This window comes from Oenanthe melanoleuca, chromosome 20 (genome assembly GCF_029582105.1).
Source record: "Oenanthe melanoleuca isolate GR-GAL-2019-014 chromosome 20, OMel1.0, whole genome shotgun sequence".
NCBI classification, from domain to species: Eukaryota; Metazoa; Chordata; class Aves; order Passeriformes; family Muscicapidae; genus Oenanthe; species Oenanthe melanoleuca.
In genome coordinates, this window is record NC_079353.1 from 1,986,849 (window position 1) to 2,002,932 (window position 16,084).

Genomic DNA, 16,084 nt, shown 5'->3' on the forward strand with positions numbered 1-16,084 from the left:
AAATTACACGGGGGCGCCTCCACTTTCACTCCGTGCCCGGAGGCCTCTCGGGCCATCCCGCCGCGCTGACAGCGCTGAGAGGAGAGACAATCCCCGATTTTCACAGAGATGTGGCCGTTTCTTGCAGTTTTCCCTATTTTTTTTTTCTTTTTCCCGTGCTCGCCGCTCCCCCTCTGCCCGGAGAGCGGATGGTTCGGCGGCAACATGGCCGCCACCATGAAGAAGGCGGTGAGTGCGGGACGGGCCCGGGGATTTTCGGTTCTTTTTTATAGGATTTGGTGCTTTATCGGCGGAGTTCGGTCCCTCCCGAGGGGGTTTCAGCTCCTGGGCTGCTCTCGCGGGCAGGGAGCTGAGGCCGGCCCGGCTCCGGCCGTGGGGCTGAGGGCGTTGGGATCGCTCCGGGCTCGGGCCCGCGCGGGCTCTGCCGCTTCGGCTCCCGGCAAACAACACCAGGCTGCATGTGAGGAGAAAATACTCTCTGAGAGGGTGGTTAACTATGGAATTATGGCATCATCATCGTGACGTGGCTTGGGAACGAGCTTAAAATTCACCTGGTTCCGTCCCTGGGCAGGGACACCTTGCACTGTCCCCTCGGGCCCTGCAGGGATGCAGGGCGACCGCAGCTCCTCTGGGGATTCTCACCTCCCTCAGCCGGAGTTCCTGCCCGATATCCCAGCCAAGCCTCCGCTCGGGCACCTTGAAACCATTCTGTTACTGGTTTGAAACCATTCTGTCACCAGTTTGAAGCCATTCTGTCACCGGTTTGAAGCCATTCTGTCACTGCTCTAACTCTTTTCCAGGTTCAGCCTGGATCACACTGAGCAAAAGCCACAGGAATGTTTCCTGCTTGCTGTGGTGAAGGAGGTGGCAGTGCTGTGACATCCCCAATATTTGGTGATTTATTGTGGAATGCAGGTCCTTGTGTCTGCCCTTCTTGCACCAGCATTGCAGAGGGGATGGAGGCTGAAGAAAAAGAATCTTTTCCAACAAAGATCTTAATGAGACAGCTCCTAATTATTGATATGGCAAATCCTCTGATGAGAATTTTTTAAATTCTTTTGCAATCTGAGGGAAAGGGGGCAGATTTTCTTTCATTTCTACCCCCATTCTTCCCAAATAGCTCATATTAGTCCAAAGCAACCTCACAATTTCACCATTGCAGCCTGCTCTATATCCACATCTATCCCACATTAACTAACTGTTAACATTCTCTCTCCAGAGAAAAGTGTCCAATTCCTCTCAGTGTCAAGGAAACCTTTGGCTTTAGGATGCTGTGGCTGCCCAGGGTTTTAATTGGATGTTACCCAGCTAAAAATTGATATTTCTGGTGTCCTTGAAGAGGCACTTGGAGCAGTCAGGTGCATAAGCAGGATGTGGTGGCTGTCAGATTATTTTCCAGACCCTTCATAGGAATATCCATGCAGTGAGACTCAAGTTGATGTAAGAACTGAAATAATTTTCACCTCTGCTCCTTGCAGGCTGCAGAAGATGTCAATGTCACCTTTGAAGATCAACAGAAAATTAACAAGTTTGCAAGAAATACCAGCAGGATCACAGAGCTGAAAGAAGAAATAGAAGAGAAAAAGGTATATTTGCTTCAGGTCTCATTAACTGTTGGTTGGCCTGAATTAATTTTCAGCTGGAATATAGAAAATTAGCAGCAGTGAGTTACTGTGAGTTGAGGAAATTTTTGGGTTCTGGTACTTTGGAAATAGGGAATGGTAAAAGTATATCAGATATTAGTGAGCTGTATTTCACTGCTTAAGCAGTTAATTATTGTGTTAATGAGATATAGTGATTATTAACCAGGAATTTCTAGTGGTGAAGTTACCTTGAACTTAACACTGCTGCAAAATTCCAGCTCTGGAGCTGCTCCATGAGATATCCTGGGGGTGGGTGGGATTTGTTCCCAAAATCCATCCTGAGTTCCTTATCCAGCTGTGTGCCCACTGAAATGCTTTACAAAGGATTTGGAATTTTTGAAAAATTCTTTTCTGTGTCCTGGCGAACAGAAGCAGCTGCAGAACCTGGAGGATGCCTGTGAGGACATCATGCTGCTGGATGATGCTGATTCCCAGCTGATCCCCTACCAGATTGGGGATGTCTTCATCAGCCATTCCCTGGAGGAGACACAGGAGATGCTGGAGGAGGCAAAGGTTTGTCTGGAGCTGCTGGACTGCTCTGTGTTGGCACTGCCAGGGGATGATCTGGGCATCCTTGGAGCCTCCACAGGCTAAAATTGCTGTTGGATTTGGGATGTGAGTCTCTCCAAAGGCACTCCAGCAATAAATCCTGCAGCCAGACCTGGGAATGAGCTGGAAAAGAGGCACCTCTCTTGGTTCTGTGTTGCTGACAAACCTGGCAGGGTTTGTTGTACAGAATTGGTTGATTTTTATTTATTTTGTCTTTTTCAGAGGAGTTTACAAGAGGAAATTGAAGGGTTGGAATCCCGAGTGGAGTCGATCCAGAGGGTGCTGTCTGACCTCAAAGTTCAGCTCTATGCAAAGTTTGGGAATAACATAAATCTGGAGGCTGAGGACAGTTAAAGCTTTTCTAAACACAACACCCAGCTTTTCTTCGGTTATTAAATGTTTTGATAACAGTGCTGCAATTACATTTGAGAAAAGAAAATCCATTCCTTTCTTTTTCTTGGTTAGATTTTTTTTTTTTATTTTTTACTTTCCTGTAAAGTTCTATATATTTAATAAGAACTTTCATATTTTGGTTATTGCAGTTATTTATTTATTCAGGAAAACACTGATTTCACATTGTTGGTAAAATATCAAAATTGGAATATTTACATTGTTTATTAAGGCAATAAAGCCAGGCATGTATTGGAGTGTCCTAGGTCTTGTTTTCTGCTCATGAAAAGGTTTCAAACAGATGGAAAGAGGGAATTTTGGAATAAAATTTTGGATAAAAGCTGTGTGATACAGGACATGATGAGGGAGTGATGCTGTTCAGGTTTTTTTAAAATTTCTCTGTGCTTTACCTCAGCTGTCAGGAATTTTGCCAGAGGACAGACAAGAGCCCTTTAAAGCTCACTTTGGCAGTGAGGAAAAGCTTTTGGAGCCCCCATATTCACTCATTTACTGCTTTGTATTTGGGAATCCCAAAAAATGCTGCAAGTCACAGTGGTGAATCTTAATTTCTAATTTTCCTGAGCAGTTCCTAAACCCATGTTTATTTAGGAAATTGATGTCACAGTTGTTCATAGGTTTTGTTACAGTGTCAGCATCAACCCTAATCTGTGCCTCCATCACTAGGAGGAGCTGAATGTCATTTTTAAGTGTCTTAATTGTCTTAATAACCAAAGAAAATACAAGAGGGGTGTTTTTTTCCAGGTGCAAACTGCTGGAGTTTGATCCCTAACGAGGAGCAGCCAGCAGGTGGCATCAGAAATCTGGGAATGCCAATTTTGGACAAGCCCACAGCAGGCTGGCAGTGCCACTGCTGGAGGAGCAGCTTTGGCTGCAGAGATCCTGGGGCTTGGACTGGGTGGTGACAACAAAGTCACTGCTGTGCTGAGCATTTCACAGCTCTGCAGGGATCTCAAATGATTGCCACTTCCAGCTAGGCCACAGGGTGTCATTGTGGGGAGATAAAAAGGGCTTTGGGTTGGAGGAGACCTTAAAGATGATTTATTTCCACCCCTCCTGCCACAGCAGGGTGTGGAGAGCTTCCCTAAAATTGGGCTTGGCCATAAATACAGTGCTGGTGTTCAGGGAGGAGTGTTCAGAGCCACAAATCTGATTTTCCTCTTCTTTTCTCTCCCTTCAGAGTTTTATATGTGTGATTATTTTTTCCTGTTGGCTTAGTCCTTCCTACAAAAATGTGAGGGCATTTTGCACCTGTATGCTCTGGACAATTGTGTTTGCAGATCATTCCACCTCAGAATTTTTCAGCTCAGCCTCTAAATTTTTGTCATTTGCAGAGCTCCTGTGCCAAGCCATCATTTGGTATTTTTAGATGTGTAAAGCAGAACGTGCAGGGAACATTTTTTTTTTTTTTCATTCTGGAGTTGTCACTGTAGAAGTGACTTTGCAGATGGTGCATCAGCTGCTTGGAAGTATTTGACAGCATCCTGGTTTTGCCTTTTCATAACCTTTCTGTCATGAAGATTTGCAATTGTTTTTGAGTTGGCACTTCCTCTGTTCAGCACCTCATGTTCTAAGGACTTTTTATTTTTGGTGGATTGGAATATGTTATCTCTAATAATGTTTTTTTACCTGAACAAGAGAACTGTCTTAGAAGCCCATGAATCAAACCCTGAACACCTCCTGAATTATTTTAGGTGCACTTGGCAATAGGAATGTTTAAACATCCTGGTCACAATGCCAGGAGTTTATTGTCATTCTCTGTATTGGTAAGGGATGACATTTGTAAGGCACCTGGAGGATGAAATGTGTCCCCAAGTGCTGCTCTTTAATCCCAGAGCTTTTAGAGTGCTGGGCCAAGGATCCCTTACTGATGGAATCATTTATTCAGCTTCATTTTTGCCTTAAAATACAATTTCTGTACAGGTTTTATTCTGCAAGTCACAGAGTCACCCATGGCTGGTTTTTCACTGGGCTGCAGCAATTACAGCAGTAAAATACAGGTAAAATTCAGCTCATTTTAGTGCCTGCTGTCAAGGAGATTTTTCAAATCTTGGTAAAACCTCTGTCAGACACAGTGGGACTCAATTCCTGTACTCAAGGTATTTCCAGGCCTTGTTTGTGATTCTGTATCTCTGACACACAAATGTTCCTCACAGGATGATCTCCAGTGGAACCTTTGTTAATCCCCAGTTTGTAGAGCAGATCTGGGATCCCTTTCCACTCCACAAGACAAATGTGGTGCATAATTATTCAGTAATTGCAGGAAATTGTGTGTAGCTGAAGCACTGATAATTTTGTGATAATGAAATCCCATCCAAGGGCAAAAAGAGACTGAATTCTGAATCCTGAAGCCACATTTTCTGCAGGAACAACAGAACTGAGCAGTTTGGTTTGCATGAGTCAGTGGTTCAGATAATTTATCTAATGTTATTCTAATAGTCTGATTCACTAGAGAGAAAAAAATATTAATATATATAATAAGGCCTGACAGAAATTATTTACAACCAACTTTGTCTTTATTTAGATTGCATGAGTCACACAGAAAACCAAATTATTTTGTAATTAAACTGGGGCTGCACAGAACACCAAACACAGGATTCCTCCAGCAGGAGATGGAACAGGTTTGCATTAGGGGGAATTTCATCCAGCTGATAAAAGATGGAATAAAAATGGAATCAAAAGTTATAAATGTGAGGAGAACACCAGGATGTGCTCAGTGTTGGGCTCAGGCTGCTCCCAGCCATTCCTTAAGGAAAAATTCCTGTTGGATTTCTCAGCACAGCCCAGCAAAGTGAGGAAAAACCTTCAGTGGAGTTTTTGAATCTGCCAAATTTGCCCTTCAAGCACAATCCAGAATTCCATCAAGTCACCACATTTGGGTTCTTTTCCTGCCTTTTCTGTAGCAAACAGGGCTGTGCACACCAGACTTAAAATGCACAGCTTTGGGGTTTTTAAAAATTCTATTTAGAGTTTAAATCTCTGTTGTCTCTCTGGGATAAGTCTGAGTTTAACCAAGCTCCTGGGTAAGGCCTGGCCTTTGACCAACAGCCTACAGCACACAAATATTTATTTATTTACAAGATAAAACCTGGTGCCTTTGGGTACCATCAACTCAGAGAAAAATTATTAATCCCAACACCCATGGCCAGGGACTGCTGGTAATACCAACACTGCTTTTTATTAACACTTGAGGGGAAAATAATTGTTTCTGAAAATGTTTCCCAGCACCAATGTTGAACTTACCAGGGATCAAACAGCCTCTGGGAAAGGTTTTAAAACTAAATCTTTTCCCTGTTTGTAGGGGTTGGAGATGTGTTCAGCTGTTTTTATGTGTGTGCTACCTAAAACAAATAATTTCAGTGATCATTTCAGCTCTTGAAGAGTCATGGGTGAGCTGGAGATGTTCAGAATGGCATTTATAGGAGTTGACTTTGACTTGGCAGAAAATGCTGCTGCACATGTGTGCAGACAAATAGAAATATTAAAAATTACAATTTAAAAATAGAAATATTAAAATTCACTACTTTGATCTAAAGGGATAGATACTGTAGAATAATTTGGGTCCTAATGACACATTGCAGGCACAATATTTGATTTTAGACAAGTGGTAGAAAAATCAACTGCAGAATTTCTTTCACTCCTAAATTTATTTAATTTGACAGCTCTACAGTTGAAGATACATTTCTAAATATATAAATGCAATTTTGCATTTCCATGTAGTGACTGCAAACCCCAAGGTGCAGAGTGTGGGATCCTCACTGCCTGGGGAGCTTGGGCTGTGTTTTATCAGGGTTTTTATGTCCCAACAAGAATTCACACTGAGCCCTGGCTGCCTGATCTACCTGCAGCTCCTGAGGGCCCAGCTGAGCCCAGACTGAGGAAGAGTCAATAGGGAAAGGCTGGGCTGGGGTCAGGGCTCTGCATGCAGCTCTCAGCTGCTTTAACTCCCAAATCAAACCTGGTCTGTGCCTAAGCCAAGCCAAGCAACAGTTAAAGCTACAAAATATTTATAAATTATGAAAAACCACCACAGGCTCCTCTGGGCAGCCTCCTCACCCTCAGAGGGAGGAAATTATTCACAATATCCCGTCCAAACCTTCTCTCTGCCAGTTTTTCCACTGGTTTGCTGATCAGTGCCCCACCAAAACAAGAACATACACACACCAAAAAAAAAAAAAAATTCATGAAGCTGCTTATGAGCTCGATTTGAGAGGCTTTGTGCTCATGCTAAACCTGGGATCAGAGGCTTTTATCCCTGTCATTTTGTACCCCAGCCTGTCATTAGTCATTTGAACTCACAGCAAATGTCAGCCAGGGAAATCTCTGCTGTTTGGAAATACATCATTGCAGGCTGTTCTCTTGGACAAAGAGCTGTCAGATACCATTAGCACAGCCTGTCCATCTCCCATGGCTTCTTTTTGAGACAGAAGGCTTGGAGCAATATGGTATCAGTCTGTAGATGAAATTAAAGGTTGCAAAGTGGATACTTTACCTGATTTTCTGTACAAGAAGGCACAGATTTGCTACTGGTAATTCATAGGGCTCAGGAGAGATTTCATCTGCTCAACACCCAGTGCATTCAAGAGGAAGAAACTTTCCTTTAAATCATTTTAAAGCACATCAGGATTCCAGGGAGCTGAAACCACGAGGATGGTTCCAGAGCTTCCCTGGGTTGCTGTATGTGCAGTGCAAGTTTAGATTCCCAAACCTGGTGGTGTTTGGTGAACTGGAAGAGGGGAAATGTCAGCAGGGCAGGGGCAGGAAAATCCTCAAGGAAAAGGAGCAGCACAACCTCAGGCAGGTGATGGTAACAGAGCTGGGAATTCCCAACAGGAATTTCTGCTGGGGTTGGGATGAGCAGCAGCTCCTGGCTGGTACACAGCAGAGCTCTGAAAATCCCCAGGACAGAGTCCCAGGAGTCCCTGGGGTCCAGGGAAAGCAGGAATGCCATTCCCAGCTGGACTGGGGTGATGCAGAGCTGCTCATCCCTGCCATAGCACAGATTGCAGCCAAAAGGCCAAACCCATCCTCATCCATCACCCAGGTTTTCCCCTGCAGTATCAGTCTGGGGTTGGTGGCAGTTAGACCAGAGGAGGAATTGATTTTCTGGGTGTAGAGTGCAGAATTCAGCTGGATACAAAAGCAAAGCCATTCCCACTGTCAGACACAGGGCTGGATTGTGTCCTTCATCCTCTTTTCTGGGCAGCCTCCGGACAGCTTCATACCTTTGGATTATTTAGAAAAAGCTTTTAAAGTTTTGCTGAACAAATTACTTTCCAGTGAGAAAAGGAGAACTTTTTCTGAAGAGGGGAGATGTATTTTTGCCCAGTTCTAACAAAGTGATTGGAGCTGGCAGCTCAGTTATGAAGTCAGAGTTTCATTTTTCAGACATTACCCAGCCACCAAAAGACTTCTACTGGAGGAAGAAGTGTCAGTAACAAATGGTTACCTGGAGTAAGAATTGTTCTATTGTCTGTGGACTGTTTTAAAATCTGATTTTGACTTTTCTCAAAATAATTGTGCTGCAGGAGATCAGGTACTGAGATGGGAATTGCAGTTCTGACATCTCAGCATCAACATCCCAGCTCCCAGTTTCAGTTCATTATTTCACCAATTGTGTCACCTTGGTGACTGAAGTGATTTAGCAAGTTCATTGAGACAGGGTTCAGAGAACCTGTAAGGAGGATGGATTTTCTGTTTGCAGTCAAGTATTTTAATTATCAAGTTAAAAATCTTTTCCTTCAAACACAGAACACTTTTGTGTGGGGTGGGTATTTGGTATGCAGAGCTCTAAAAGACTCAGCCAGATACAGAAAAATCCAAGTCCAGAGCTCAATTTTTTGTTTTTAGTGCTTTAGTTGATGGCAGCATGTCCTTAAGACTGTAGGTAAACAGATAAATTTGTAGATAATTAGTTCCAGTAAGCACAGAGCATTCAGCAGCACCAAGCTGATATTTCCAGGATCTCATTTCACCATTGGGCTGAAAAACATGTTTAACATTTTCTGCAAACCAGAAAATGACTCCTCTCCTCTCCCTCTGCTGTTTGATTTCCTCTGGTCCCTTTGCATTTTTCCCATCCAGCTTCTTTGAGCCACTCAGTAATTCTGATGATTCAATGTGCAATTAAGGCTTAAGCACTATTAGCAGAATGGATTTGGAAATTAGGATGAGACTAACACTGACATCCAATTTCAGTGGCAGCAGTGCTGGAGCAGGACAGTGACTTTCATCTTGCAGGGCAGGGCTGGGTGGCTCTGCCCTAAAAATTCCCCACAGGGAGGAAGCATCAGGACCCCCTGGAATGGATTTATCCTCAGTAATTCCTGGAATTTTGTGTGTGCTAACAACATACCAACGGCACAGTGCAAATTATATTATTTTATATATATATTATATTATATATTTATATATAATATATACAATTAAAATATATATTTATATATTTTATATATTTTTATATTATTTTAACTTGTTTATCAACTTGTCATCCCAGCCTTTCTCTTATTTTTTCCCCCCAGTGCAGCGGTGACTCATGCAGGGAAAGTCACAAAGATGCACTGGCCTGCCTGGAATATTATTATGAAAAATGCATTAATTTGTCTGCATGGAAAGGATTTAAAGGTTGTTGCATTCATTTGTTACCAGAGCCTGAGTGCTTAATCACAGACTGGCTGCAGCAAGAAAATGATCTCTTCTTCTCAGCTCCATTAACAGCACTTCTACAGAGTCCTGGAAAATATAAATATTGGAGGATGTTAATGGAAATGACACCTGTAGCTGATGTATTGGTGCCAGGAAATGTGACTAAGTGCCCTGTTAATTAACTCCTTTGCTCTGGTACTTCTAAAAGTGGAGTCATTTTTTAAAGGTAGCTGAAGTGCCCGGGAAAGGGCACTGCTCTGATCTGGAGAATGTGGAAGTTTTACCTGCAGAATTTTACCTGCTCCTGATTTTAAACACTTCACTCCAATTGCACTCATGATTTCCCAGAGCCAGCAGAGATATAAAGCTGAAAATCTCTTACAGGACCTGCTTCAGTGCTATTTATTTCCTTGGTTGAAATATCTGAAATACTGTCAGGATCATTTAAAAATATCCCATTGCTCCCCATATAAAAATGCTGATGATTATTAACTGTTAGAAATGAGATTGATACCATCAGGATTCCTCTTTAACTTCTCCTCTGGCCCAAGCAGGATGCAGAGCTGGGGACAAATCCCTCTGACACTCAGCACTGTGTGCAGCTCATAACTGGGCATCAATCCATAAACCATTCCAGGTTTTCCACAGGTTTTTCTGTCCATGTTCAGGGTGGTACAACCCTGGGGAGGAGACACTGGGGTTTTTCCTGTATGAGAAAAGGGCAGGTTTGGTTCAGGGAATTAGAGCCAGCAGCACTGTGAGCTGTACCTGTCAGAACAGCAATTTGCTGGCTATTTAACAGGGGAATATTAATTCCTGTTGGCTTTCTTTTCTTTTTAATATTTTTTTATTCATTGACAGAACCACTCTGCTAATTGTAAAAAATGATCAGCCCAGCTCTGAACACAACCACGAGCCATTAACTTGCCTCTGGTCCCCCCTTTGCATCCTGCAGCTGCTAATGAGTTAATGAGGGGTGCAGGTTTAATGAACAGAGCACAGGGGAGTGGATCAGAGCTGTGCAAAGTGAAGCTTTAATTACCCATCTCCAGGTCATTAGCTGCAGAACTACCTGTGCACGAGCTGATCCCCATGCCCTGGTGGCACTGATGGATTTGGGCTTTGTTTGGGTTGGGAAAAATGCTGAGATCCTCCCCATGAACACCTCAACTCACTGCCACACTCCGACTATCTCCCTTCATTTTGGGTTTAATTATAGTTTTCCAGCCCGACTTTCAATAAACTTTGCTGCAGGTGGACAGGAAATCTTTGTAGGGCCTTGCAAAAAATAAATAAATTAAGCAACAAAAATTTAATTTTTCGTAAGGAGTTGCTGACAGAGTTTCTAGAGGCTGATCCTGGTTGTGTTGAGATGCCTCAGTTCCCAAAATCACCAATATAACATAATCCCTACCCCTGATAATTTTGGAGTGGATTTTTGGCAACTGTAATGTACTTCTAAAATAAAACAGAATTTATTTTAGCTGCTCTGAAAAGTGTGGCTTAGAATGTACATGGGGTAATTTTTCCTGAGAGGTTCCAAACCTGTTTAATCCATTTTCCTCTGCACTTTACACGTGTAATTGCACTTGCCTGAAATGCAAAGAGCATTTGAGTGAATGCACAGATCACAGGAGCTGACAGCTCACATAACAAATCCTGTTTGCTCCTAATAAAGCTGCAGGGCTGAGCATTTGCATGCACAAATCTGGGGAATTTTAAATATCTGAAGTTGCACAGCAATCAAGTGGTATCAATCTCATTTCTAACAGTTAATCATCATCTGAAGCATTTTTATATGGGGAGCAATGGGATATTTTTAAATGATCCTGACAGTATTTCAGATATTTCAACCAAAGGAAATAAATAGGCAGTGAAGCAGGTCCTGTAAGAGATTTTCAGCTTTATATCTCTGCTGGGTCTGGGAAATCATGAGTGCAATTGAAGTGTTTAAAATCAAGAGCAGGTAAAATTCTGCAGGTCACAACTCTGAAAGGTCAAGAAATAGAGACTTACACAGGACAATGACATGGATTTACAGCACTGAGTAATTCCTGAAGGGATTGAGGTTAATGTTCAGGATTGCTTTATTCCATGTTCTTCTATTTCCCATTTTCCTGCATTTATCTTCAAAAACCACAATTAAACCAGTGAACCTCTCTGCCTATTGCTTGTCTGACAGGGAAATCACTTTCAGACACTTGAAAAACAGGGCACAGGAATTACTCAGCTGGTTAACACTTTGGATCTGAGCAATCCCTCACTTTTAAAAGCCATTAGGGAGGCTCTTGACACCTGGAATATTCCAGTTGTGATCTGATGAGGAGAAGCAGCAAAGGAAGGACAAGTTGCAGTCTGGATGAATTTACTGCCAAGGCTAAACAACTTTTCAGCAGCCCTCATTTCCCCAAGAACAGCTGGGTTAATTCTCTGAGCCAGCTGCTGATCAAGAAATGCAAAATCAGAGCTGGGGGTTGAATATTCCCCTGGGTTCATGCAGGAATTCCAGCCTCAAGGAGGGGATTTCTCTTCTTCCAGCTTCTCCAGGCTGGAAGCCTCGTGGGATGGCATTTTACAAAGTTGGGTCTTCAAAATGAGGTGAAGGAAGCAATGAAGAGATGGAGTTTAGGTGTTGGGAACTTGGTTTAGCAGCAAGAACTTAAGGCTCAGCTTTATTTCCAAAATAAACCCCCTGGAGCCTTTGTGCCAAGACTCCCTTCTTCCATTTCCTTGTGCACTGAAAACTCAGTTGTTAATTAAACTGCTTATTAATTAATGCAGGTGCCTGTTAATTAAACAGCTCATTAATTAATACAGGACACCTGGCCTCTTTCATCCCTCCAGATCCAGAGGGGTCACTAAAGGTCTTGCTGCCAAAAATGCAATTTCCATTGAGTGGCCCCCTCAGTTTGAAAAACTCCTTTGCAGCCCCAGAAATGCTGTTTAGGATGGCCCTGCTGGAAAAGAGAGGGTTAAACACTGCCCCATCCCCAGGGCGGCATTTCCCACTCCAAAATCCCAAAAAATGAACGAGGGAAATGAAATGGAAATGAAATGAGATGTTTGTGGGGCTGGGGGGGATAAACCAGCACAGACACCCCAACCAGCTCATCCCTCACCTCTGCCTCTTTCCCTTTGGTGCTTCTGCAATCCCTGCAATCCCTGCAATTCCTGCAATCCCTGCAATTCCAGTTCTGCCACGTGCTGTGGGTTTGATGCCATTGTCCCCTTGGAGGAGCAGTCCTGACAGAATTAAATGCAAGCTGCAATATGTCCTTAAACCCTTCTCACTTGTTCAGCTTGCTGTGTGTGAGATGCTGGATGGTTAGCAAAAAAAAAATTGGATTAACAGAACGCTACATTCATTTTTTTTTCTCTAACTTCTGGGTCAAATTTAATCAGCTTACAAGTCAAAGAATGCTTTCTGCCACGGCAGTAAACACAGCTGGGACCCAAAGTGGAGCTGTTGGGGGCAGAAAAAAGGCTCATGCAGCTGAATTGTCAGCTAAATTCTTCTTTCAGGCTTTTTCTCACTGCTTGAGATCCTTGGGAGAAAGAAACAACTTTTTAAATTTCAGCAGGCCAGGCTGCCTGGGCCCCAGGATTGCTCATGGGGCTCCTGTCAGACTTTGCTCATTGCTAAGAATCCCCAGCCCTGCAAGTGCTGGAGGAGAACATTTATTTCTTCAGTGAAGCCCAAGTGGAGGGATCAAAAACAGAGAGGAAAGAGATTTATTGTGTGAGGTGGGGTGGGGTGGGCTTTGCCCTGCTCTGGTTTTCTGGCAATAATCAAAGCTGGCTGCAATATTGCACCAGGTGAATCCCCAGAAAAGGCAGGGCAGGGTTGGGATTTATCATCCCTTTATCAAATTCCCCTCTCCTGGTGTGCACAGGCCTCCTCTGCACTGGGAAACAACAGACCAGGAGAAGGAGTCTGACTTCATGGAGAAACTGTGGGGGAAACAGCCTTTTAGTCAAATATTGACTGAGAAAGTGGTGATAAAATACACTATCCTTCAGAGATCTTAATTCTGACAGTTCCAATGTAAATTTGGTGAAGGGATCTGTTCTCCCCTTGGAGCTGGTTGCACTTCTGAAGGATAATGTGACACCAGGATAATGTGCTTTTTCCCACATGTCCCATTGTGCTTTTTAGCCATTTACATTTCTGACACCTTCATGCACCCTCTCTGCTGCTGGAATGAATGTTTCATTAAAATAATTCAATAGAATCATAATTTGTTTCTATCTAATTATGTGGCCTTTCAGTTGGCCCTGAGAACTGAGCTCCTTATTTCACTGCTGGATGATCCAGCCCTAAGGATTTTGGTGGGAATTTTTGGTTGGAATTTTTTTAACCTCTGGATGCAATAAAACAGCTCTGGAGGATCCCAGTTCTGACAGAAGCTGTACCAGGACTTATAGAACATCAGGGAAATTCTGGGCCTGCAGAACAAATGGAAAGATTTTTGTCTTGAGCACTTGCACATCTCCAGGTGTTGCTTTTTTTGGGACAAGCAGGATATTTGGGATATTGCTGTGGACACAGAGCTGGGACACTCAGCAACTTGTTGGGATTCAAACCAGCAGGAAATGAATTTGTTGGGATTCAAACCAGCAGGAAATGAACAGGAGGAGGTGAGAACACAACAGCCTCAAATTCTCCCCACCCAGCAAACTCCAAGGTCTCCCCTCTCACTCTGCAGTTGTCAGGAAATTGCTCAGAAATTCCTTTCTGACACCTCTCTTTGTTTATTCTTTGGGCAGGATTGCTCTTTCATTTCAAAATAAGGTTCATTGCCACCCCTGGGCTGCCCAGAAGCAGAGCAGTGCTTTTTGGGAAGCTCATCCAAACAAACCAAGGCTGGCATTTTATCTTTGTTTTTAAGTTTGGGAAGTTTTGTGGCAATCAAAATGTGAATCTGCTGAGATCTATGGCAACAGAGCCCAGGAAATGTTAGCAAGGCTGTTCTGTGTGGGAGAAGGAGGAACAGGAGCTGGTTAAATGTGATTCCAGCCAGCAACCAAACACAAAATATTCTGGTGGAAGGTGTCCCCATGGCAGGGGTTGGAACTGGATGGTCTTTAAGGTCCCTTCCAACCCAAACTTTCTGTGATTCCAGGATTTTTTTCTAAGCTAAATCTCCACCAGATTTCTCTTCCTCCTCCTCCTTCCTTCAGTGCTGCCCTTCCCATTTACTCTGAATGCTTTTAAATAGACACCAAATACTCATTTTGGGGAGCATTTGAAACCCAAAATTCACTCTTCCCAACAGCTCCAGGTTTTCATGCTAAAGCTGGGACAAAACTGAGGATTAATCAGCCAAGCCAGTGATTGGAAATCTGATTTTGAGTCAGCAGCCTCAGTTTCCTCTGCTCAAGGAGGGGAAAACATCGACCTTTGTTCCTGGCAGGGAGCACTGACTCACTGCTGACAAATCCAGAGCTGATGTGCACTGCTGGAAAGATCAACCAGGGCTGAAAATCCCTTTTATTTTGCCTCAGTGCTTCAGATGGGCCTGGGGAAGTGCCTGGGGCTTCTCCTGTGTCACCCAGTGATTCCCCAGCACCAGGAATAAACCATTCCTCACTGGGATCCACATAAACCAAACCATTCCTCACTGGGATCCACATAAACCAAATCATTCCTCACTGGGATCCACATAAACCATTCCTCACTGGGATCCAAATAAACCAAACCATTCCTCACTGGGATCCAAATAAACCAAACCATTCCTCACTGGGATCCACATAAACCATTCCTTACTGGGATCCACATAAACCAAACTATTCCTCACTGGGATCCACATAAACCAAACCATTCCTCACTGGGATCCACATAAACCAAACCATTCCTTACTGGGATCCACATAAACCATTCCTTACTGGGACCCACATAAACCAAACTATTCCTCACTGGGATCCACATAAACCAAACTATTCCTCACTGGGATCCACATAAACCAAACTATTCCTCACTGGGCTCCACATAAACCATTCCTTACTGGGATCCACATAAACCAAACCATTCCTCACTGGGATCCACATAAACCATTCCTCACTGGGATCCACATAAACCATTCCTCACTGGGATCCACATAAACCAAACCATTCCTCACTGGGATCCACATAAACCATTCCTCACTGGGATCCAAATAAACCAAACTATTCCTCACTGGGATCCAAATAAACCATTCCTTACTGGGATCCACATAAACCATTCCTCACTGGGATCCAAATAAACTATTCCTCCCTGGGATCCAATTCCAGCCAAGGTGAAGGATTCTCCCCTTCATTTCTTCTAATTCAGCTTAATTGCAAAAGATTTGGTGTGATATGAAGTTTGGCATGGTAATGGTTTTAATTTTCTCTCTCAGCTTGAAGACTGCCTGGTAAACATTGGCTGACAGGCTTATCTCTCATCTCACTGACAGCAAACTGATCTGACAAAAATCCCAATTAATATTCCGAGAGGGAGAAGAAAAGTGATGCAATTCAAATCAGGTGAAATCACTCGAGTTCAGCTTTGGGATTCCTCACTCTGAATCTCTCAGGTGCCTGCTGAAGGTGTCACTCTGCACGTGGGGTGTCCATTTCCAGTGGATCTCTGCCTGTTTGGGAGGTCCAGGGGTTATTTGAGGTGTCCTTGTCCTGCCCTGCACTCCCCAGCTCTGCCCTGGGCCATCCCATCACTGCTGCATTTCCCTCGGTGAAAACATTGTGATTTCCATGCATCCCCTGAGCTGAAGATCTCTGATAATTTCTTATTTACATTTTAAAAGGCACCAAGTCAAACTCTCAGCACTTTCTGCACCCTTTGAAGAGGCTCTTCAGCTCTC

At 43.4% G+C, this 16,084-nt stretch overlaps 1 protein-coding gene across 1 annotated transcript; it reads left to right on the plus strand.

Moving 5' to 3' along the window:
* PFDN4 (prefoldin subunit 4) lies at window positions 1–2,839 on the plus strand. The gene is made up of 4 exons (XM_056507118.1): window positions 1–228; window positions 1,479–1,586; window positions 2,013–2,156; window positions 2,415–2,839. The coding sequence occupies exons 1-4, from the start codon at window positions 109–111 to the stop codon at window positions 2,544–2,546; spliced, it is 504 nt and encodes a 167-aa protein (XP_056363093.1). The 5' UTR covers window positions 1–108; the 3' UTR covers window positions 2,547–2,839.
* The last annotated feature ends 13,245 nt before the right edge of the window (window positions 2,840–16,084 follow it).